General features: G+C 50.5%; 2 protein-coding genes across 2 annotated transcripts; both read left to right on the top strand.

Moving 5' to 3' along the window:
* The first annotated feature begins 258 nt into the window (after positions 1 to 258).
* LOC125533864 (expansin-B5) lies at positions 259 to 1,693 on the top strand. The gene is made up of 4 exons (XM_048697195.2): positions 259 to 509; positions 587 to 699; positions 790 to 980; positions 1,067 to 1,693. Exons 1-4 carry the CDS (start codon positions 329 to 331, stop codon positions 1,425 to 1,427), a joined length of 846 nt encoding a protein of 281 aa, XP_048553152.1. The 5' UTR covers positions 259 to 328; the 3' UTR covers positions 1,428 to 1,693.
* A 3,942-nt stretch (positions 1,694 to 5,635) lies between these two features.
* On the top strand, positions 5,636 to 7,105 carry LOC125533863 (expansin-B5-like). Its single transcript, XM_048697194.2, has 4 exons — positions 5,636 to 5,796; positions 5,883 to 5,995; positions 6,083 to 6,273; positions 6,401 to 7,105. Exons 1-4 carry the CDS (start codon positions 5,661 to 5,663, stop codon positions 6,744 to 6,746), a joined length of 786 nt encoding a protein of 261 aa, XP_048553151.1. The 5' UTR covers positions 5,636 to 5,660; the 3' UTR covers positions 6,747 to 7,105.
* The last annotated feature ends 239 nt before the right edge of the window (positions 7,106 to 7,344 follow it).

Raw genomic sequence — 7,344 nt, 5'->3', positions numbered from 1 at the left:
CAATCACGCAGCTAACCCGGCCGGATGAGTCCTCTTTACCCAAAATCTCCGTCATCACAGGATCCGCCGCTCCGGCTCAGTTGACCCCGGTGCATGCATGTATGCGCACCCTCTCCCTAAACCTCAGTAGTCGCCGCCACGTTCGCCTCCATAATTCGTGTGTGCACGACTAAACGTATTCGCTCCCACGTTTATAACTCCTAAACCCTCCTATATATACCACCCCTAATCGCACTAGTCCTGCAAGCAACACCGAGTTCTTCGTAGTACCACTCAACAAACCTAGCTAGCCCCTTGGTTTTCTGTCTCCTGACTGAGAAAATCATCAATGGCTAGTCCAGGCACATTGCTGCTGGCGACGGTGCTCGTCATCCTATCAATTTTCGTAAGCCCCATCTCCGGCTACTGGAAGCCGAGCCGCACCCGCACCAGGCGCCCTAGCAGCCGCCGGTCCTGGTCCTCCGGCGGCGCGACGTGGTACGGCAGCCCCTACGGCGCCGGCAGCGACGGTAAGTCTCTCGTACATGTACAGAGGATAAACACTTGTCGGACTGAGACTTACTCTTTTTCCGTGGGCGAAATGCAGGTGGCGCGTGCGGCTATCAAAGAGCCGTCGGCCAGCACCCGTTCTCGTCGATGATCGCCGCCGGCGGGCCCTCCTTCTTCAAGAGCGGCAAAGGCTGCGGTTCATGTTATCAGGTACGCACGTAGATCGGTCGGCATATATGATCACATTTAGGATTTAGCAATTTCATGTGAATCAGCGTGCAAAGTGGATGTACGTTACAGGTCAAGTGCACCGGTAACAAGGCCTGCTCCGGCCGCCCGGTGACCGTCGTCATCGCCGACAACTGCCCCGACGGTATATGCGCCTCGGAGGATCATTTCGACATGAGCGGCACCGCCTTCGGCGCCATGGCCAACCGAGGGATGGCCGACCGCCTCCGCTCCGCTGGACAGCTCAAGATCCACTACGCGAGGTGAAAATGCATTTTTTGACCTGACAATCCTAGAGTGTGTTTACCGAAGGCGTGCGTGCGTAACACTGGTCAGTTAATTTCCTCAGGGTGCCCTGCAACTACAACGGCATGAACATTGTCTTCAAGGTGGACGCGGGCTCCAACCCCTTCTACCTCTCCGTGCTGATCATGTACCAGGCCGGCGACGGAGACCTCTCTGCCGTCGACATCATGCAGGGCGGCTGCGCGCCCGGCCACCACAACGACCACGGCGCGCCGTGGATGGCGATGACGCAGTCGTGGGGCGCGCTGTGGCTCCTCCAGTCGAACAACGGGAAGCCTCTCCAAGCCCCGTTCTCGTTCCGGCTCACCTCGGGTTCCGGCAAGGTCCTCGAGGTCACCAACGCCATCCCTTCCGGCTGGTCGGCCGGCACGTCCTACAGCTCCTCGGCGAACTACGCCAGTTAGGGCGGTTGGCGCCGACTGTATGCTTTACATCTCGTTCTGCAATTTGTGAGCTTTTACCTTGTCAAAGGCCGGTATCCGGTAATCGGCATGCATGCGCGTCCGGGAATTGTGAGCGGCCGCGTCAGAAGAGGAAGAAAGTCAAGTGTTCTTGTGTTGTGTTCTTTGCTCTTCCCTCTCCGAGGCCACTGCCTTGCAGTTATTTCCTAGTGATGTCTTCTTCTTGAGTTGTACTGATGCAGCAATAGATGCGATGTTTCTTGGGTCCATTTATCGCCCAGGCTATGGTTTGGGGTGCTGAAACTTGGTATACGAAAATGGCCACAAAATCAGAAGAAAAGAACTTGTTAACTAAAAGCGGAAAATATGCAAAAGCTGGTTGGACAAACGGGATCATGAACGTTCGCCGTAATGCCAAATACATCAAAAATAGACATTTTAGTAGATTTTACTTGCATTCTGAACTAGAGGAAAAATAGACAAAAGGAGGAAAGATAACACAAATAATGACAAAAAAATTGCACTTGTGCAGAAGTAATATTTAACGCATTCGCAAATCACAGAGCATGACTAGGCACATAACCTCACTTTACTAAATATTTGCATTCTCAACCTAAGTTACATCTTGGTAATGTGCAAACTAGAAAATATTTGACTGCATGCAAATAAATTTTTAACCTATTTGTAAGTTGTCCAAGAATTGTTTGAAATCCTCAACCACTCGAGGCTTTGAATCACATCCAGCCACTCTTATGTCCATTTAGGATGCGTTTGGTAGGTTGCATCCTTTTTGGGCTATTTGCATTTGTGACTAAGGTGGGTCTGGTTGAGTGAATACAACCAAAATAAATAAATCATGTTACACACATAGTTTGGCTATCTGCATTGCACCACTGAGCAGTTTTATGACAAGTTTTCGGTTGGCGGGAGTTTTGGATTATGGTTGTCAATGTGCAAAACATGATGCTTGGTTGTGCACGACCTATGTTGTGGTCACCCTTCTCACTAGTGGTGACATTACCATACATTACACTACATATGCAATATGAAATAAACATCGTTTTAGTCATAACTAGTAATGAAATAGCAGTTCATCCTAACTACTAACAAATTGCGGTGCAAATTAATAGTCATATGGCTCAGTAGGGGAAAGTTCGTCGATGCTGCACTTCATATCCTTGTGTTACCTCTGTTTGCCCACATTGTCGCAGCCCACTTCAACATTTAACTCTTTCAAGTTTTATTGTCATGTGTATCCACACCATGGCTGGAGTCATCAATATCATCAATCGTCACATCTTCCTCCTCCGGCACAAGCTCATCACAACCTCGTTCTAGGATCCAGTTAAAGAGAATGCAACATGCAAGAGCAAGCCTAACTAGGATGGGAAAAGAGTGGAATAACTTTTGATCCAGGATCTTAAATCTATTCTTCAGAGCTCTAAATGGCCTCTCAGCCGTAACTCTAAGGCTATAGTGTTTGAGATTGAACAATTTTGCAGCAGTCATAGGATGGTTACTTGAAGAGAATGGCACATGCTTTTCTTGAAGGGTTGAAGGACACCAAGCCGACATGCATATCTTGCATCTCCTAGTTAGAACTTACCATTGGGTATATTGATCCCATCAGGTCTAGCTAGACATGCTATTAGTAGGAATGTTAGCACCATGGGTTGATCCTTCCCAGCCAGTTAACACATATATATGTGAAGTTCAGATCAAAGTCAACAGCAGCATGCACACTCTGGCTTGTGTAATATTTTTTACCCCCTCTATGTTGTAACATGTGACCTCGACACTCTATTAGTCACATCAGTATCATCTATTGTGCCAATACAATCCTGTGCTGGCATGAAAACACATTTTTATGGCTCTATCACAACAATACAAGTATGTCATGGCATGAACTATGAGTAGTGCTCACCTTGAAATATGAATACCATCCTGTGTTCATGCGAATCTTGGTAGGACTATTAACAGTTGGTGGCTTGATTATCTCTCCTCTGAGCTCCCCAATAGCATGCAAGACTTTCTTGAAATACCTGGAAATGGTCTCATTGGAAATCCTGAATGTGCTGTGAATAACCCTGAACCTCTAATTATGACCTACAACATCAAGGCACATGCCAACTTGATCTTCCATAGAGGTATGGATTCTTTCTTCTAGTAGCCCTGGTCCAAAATGTATCCACAAGCTTGGCAAGAGGTGCTTGTCGCATTCGAAGCATGTTCAAAGTTGTTGTTGTTAACGCACAAGGGCCACAATCTAGATAATGAAATCACTTACATGTGACATAACAATGCCATAGCATTATAAGCCTTAGGGCATATCGAACCCTCAAAACGCCTTCAACCGTCTGTACCACACGGTTCGAACATGTTTTGCCTTCCAACGTGGTCCTCCATCGGTCTGTTCGGTGGTCCGGACACACTTTCTCCTGCAAACTGGAGACAAACTAGGGGCTTTGCGGGCGTCCGGAACGCTGCCACGCCCGCATCTGACTAACCTGGCCCACCAAAAAACCCTCTCCTGCACCCGCACGCTTTCCTGCCCTACTTTGGTCTGCATCGCTTCGAAGCATCACTGCCGCATTCATGCCGGCCCAGAGCGGATGCGACCTATCACTAGAGTCGGCATTGAAGTGGCGTCTCGATCGAGAGCGATGCCACGCCGCTTCCTGATGCATGTCTCGCCTCTCCGAATTCAAACGACAGTAGTCCATCCGCCTCCCTCCATTAAACACACACGGTTGTTGAGGAACTTGTTCCGGTGCCACCCGTCCATCCGTGTGCTGCCCACCATTAAGGACCTCGCTGCTTGGCCTGCCCTCTGGCCTACTATTTAACCGGCCCCACAGGTAGGCAGTAGATCTGCATCCATCCACACTCTTCTGCTCTCTATCTCCTCTCCACACCACACTTGCCATGGCCTACTAGAGCTCCAAAGGCCTTGTGGGATGACCTGTCGTCCGAACAGAAGGGGGAGATCGCCGCCATTGTGGTCGGCTGCAGAGCGCCAGCCAGACGAGCTCATTGGAGGCTAGTGCTGCCGATGCGCCAATGGCAGAGGTGGCCGATGATGAGCCGATGCCACCGTCCGTGCCGGCCAATGCCAGCATCACCATGGGCGAGGCCCGTGCTCACTACATGGACATGGTGCTGGAAGAGCGGGAGGCCGCGTTCCGGTAGGCGCAGGCCGACCAAGCCTACAATCTCCGCCTCCTCGACGAGTACCGGCATGCAAAAGAGCTACTCACTGCTGGCACGACCATTGCAATGGACATGGACGTGCCCGAGCAGGAGGTGCTACTCAAGTCCTACAGCTCCGCCCGCGACATCCGCTGCGAGCACTAGCGCTACCACCAGTATCAGGCGGATTTAGAGGCCGCCTACAAGGAGATGGACGAGGCGGTGGATGAGGTGTTCAGCAAGAGCGAGGACGAAGACGAGGTCGCCAGCTCGGCCGCGCCCCGCCACCATGACCACGAAGCCGGCTCGTCCACGAGCGCCACCGACAATGAGGAAGAGTAGGCCATGGGAGGTCGCCGACCCTTGTATCCCATGGAAGCCACCGCTCCTCCCCTCTTGTTGAAGCCAAGCTTGGTGGCCTCCTCATCGTCGGCCGATTAGCCGCTTGCGGCGCAAGGAGGCGGATAGCTTCACTTCCCAGCGCTGATGTGCGCGGAGGAGGCGGGGCTTCATTCTTCGGGGCTCATGGCAGGCCGGAGATGAAGAACGGGCACCGGTGGCCATTTTAGGTTAGTTCTAGAGTTCGGTCTAGTTGAAATATGTCTAAATGTAATGAATTTGCTTCAGTTTAGATGAAAAACATCCGGTTTTATTTAAAAGTTATCCAAGTATGAATGAATATTGTCCGATGCATTCAAATATACATCAAATTTTTTCATTTTCACTTAAATTCTTCCAAATGTAACGGGACGCATGCCGACAGCTTTGGATTGTCGTTGCATCCGTCTCATGTCCTCAGACAAACGCGGTGTCCGGTTTAGTGGTCGGCATTGGAGGTGCACTTAGACACAACCAAAAACTAACTGTAGTTGCGCCACGTTCTCATGTCTGTAGTCATCCTATAATTAAAACCGTCCTATATGTACCACCCAAATAATCCCTATATATAGATTTGCAAGTTAACCAGTCGTTACTATAAAACGGTACCTATATATATACATGCCATCAAATAGTATCTTCTCTTCATTCCGTCAACCAAGAGAAAGGATGGCTTGCAGTCGAGGCATATTCCTATCTGCCACCTTCGCCGTCCTGTCAATCCTATCACTCCCAAGGGCGACGCACGGCTGGGCGAACGGTGGCGCAACGTGGTACGGCGGCCCTAACGGCGACGGCAGCGAAGGTACATTCATGGATATGACTTTGCACGCACGATAACCGGCAACAACGCGAGGAAAACTCACTCTACTACGCCAATGCGATACGCAGGTGGCGCGTGTGGTTATAAAAGCGATGTCGGCCAGGACCCGTTCTCGTCGTTGATCGCCGCCGGCGGAGTGGGCATCTTCAAGAACGGCAAAGGCTGCGGTTCATGCTATCAGGTGGACGACACAGTCGTTCGTTTGTTCCATGTGCCACGTTTGACGTTCAGATTATTTTGCTGTGCTAATTAATCAAATGCTCTACAGGTCAGGTGCAAAGAGAACCCGGAATGCTCCGGCAAACACGTGACCGTCGTCATCACCGACCAGTGCCCCGACGCGCAGTGCCAGAAGAGGCCGCACTTCGACATGAGCGGCACCGCCTTCGGCGCCATGGCCAAGCCCGGGATGGCCGATAAACTGCGTAACGCCGGAGTCCTCAATATCGAATTCGAGAGGTGAAAAACGCATTCGAGTTTTGTTTTACAGATCGATCTCGTCCGATTAACGTTGTGCACATGCACGGATGTGCTGTGAATGATAGGGCGACCAACTGATGTTGGTGTCTTACTTTTCTTTCATCAGGGTGCCGTGCAAGTACCATGGCAAGAAGATTAGCTTCAAGATGGACTCGGGCGCCAACCCATTCTACCTCGCCATGCTGGTCGAATACGAGGCCGGCGACGGAGACCTCAACTCCGTGGAAGTCATGGAGGCCGGCGGCAAAAAAGGCTACGCCAAGTGGGAAAAGATGCGGCAGTCGTGGGGCGCCCTGTGGTGCATGGACTCCAAGACCGGGAAGCCTCTGGAAGCCCCATTCTCCTTCCGGCTCACCTCGAGTTCCGGCAAGGTGCTCGTCGCCAACAATGTCGTCCCCGCCGGGTGGAATGCTGGGAAGTGCTACGAGTCCAAGGTGAACTACCCCGCCTGAAGGCCTCCTTGGTGGCGGAGCCAGGACTCTTTGAGGAGCGTGGACAAGCCACAGGTCAAATAAATGGTGAACAACCGATATGAGCACTGGATATGAGTACCTAAAAAATGGTCGACAATTCGTGATCCACAATCGGATGGATACATTTCATCATGCAACTATAAGTACAAAATTTGAAACTCGGAGATATGTTGGGAATTAGCACTTACTTAACGTAAAAACTGCATGTATAGTTTTATCGCCATTTTGTATAGTATTAATTCAAAGATCGTTGGATAACGTGGAAGAAAATGTATGCATCAACATAGAGAGGAAATGGCCCTAGAGACACCTAAGATAACACCTCATATATTGTCTTAGGTCAACAGAATCACTCTAAAGTGCAGCAGTAAGGTCAACTCCACCGCACGACCCCAAACGGACGTCCGTTTTAACCGGATTCTGTCCGTTTGGGTAGGAAAATGAGGTCGTGTTCGGGCGTGTCCTGGGATGCGGTGGCCGTGCGCCCAATACGCGGACTCATCCCGGGCGCATCCTGTCCGCGTACTTTTTCTATGCAAGCCCTTAAACTTCTTTTCATCATTCATTCTTGGTACAT

This window comes from Triticum urartu, chromosome 2A (assembly GCF_056163025.1).
Source record: "Triticum urartu cultivar PI428250 chromosome 2A, HENAU_Tu73, whole genome shotgun sequence".
In the NCBI taxonomy this organism is placed as follows: Eukaryota; Viridiplantae; Streptophyta; class Magnoliopsida; order Poales; family Poaceae; genus Triticum; species Triticum urartu.
The sequence above is the reverse complement of the archived record's forward strand: the minus strand, read 5'-3'. Positions and strand labels throughout refer to the sequence as shown.

What these genes read in the sequence shown, in the direction of transcription:
- LOC125533864 (XM_048697195.2), top strand. Translation starts at nt 329, where the DNA reads ATGGCTAGTCCAGGCACATTGCTGCTGGCGACGGTGCTCGTCATCCTA. An exon ending in GCTGCGGTTCATGTTATCAG is followed by an intron (nt 700 to 789) that starts GTACGCACGTAG and finishes TGTACGTTACAG; the next exon opens with GTCAAGTGCACCGGTAACAA. An exon ending in CTCAAGATCCACTACGCGAG is followed by an intron (nt 981 to 1,066) that starts GTGAAAATGCAT and finishes TAATTTCCTCAG; the next exon opens with GGTGCCCTGCAACTACAACG.
- LOC125533863 (XM_048697194.2), top strand. Translation starts at nt 5,661, where the DNA reads ATGGCTTGCAGTCGAGGCATATTCCTATCTGCCACCTTCGCCGTCCTG. An exon ending in TAACGGCGACGGCAGCGAAG is followed by an intron (nt 5,797 to 5,882) that starts GTACATTCATGG and finishes TGCGATACGCAG; the next exon opens with GTGGCGCGTGTGGTTATAAA. An exon ending in CTCAATATCGAATTCGAGAG is followed by an intron (nt 6,274 to 6,400) that starts GTGAAAAACGCA and finishes TTCTTTCATCAG; the next exon opens with GGTGCCGTGCAAGTACCATG.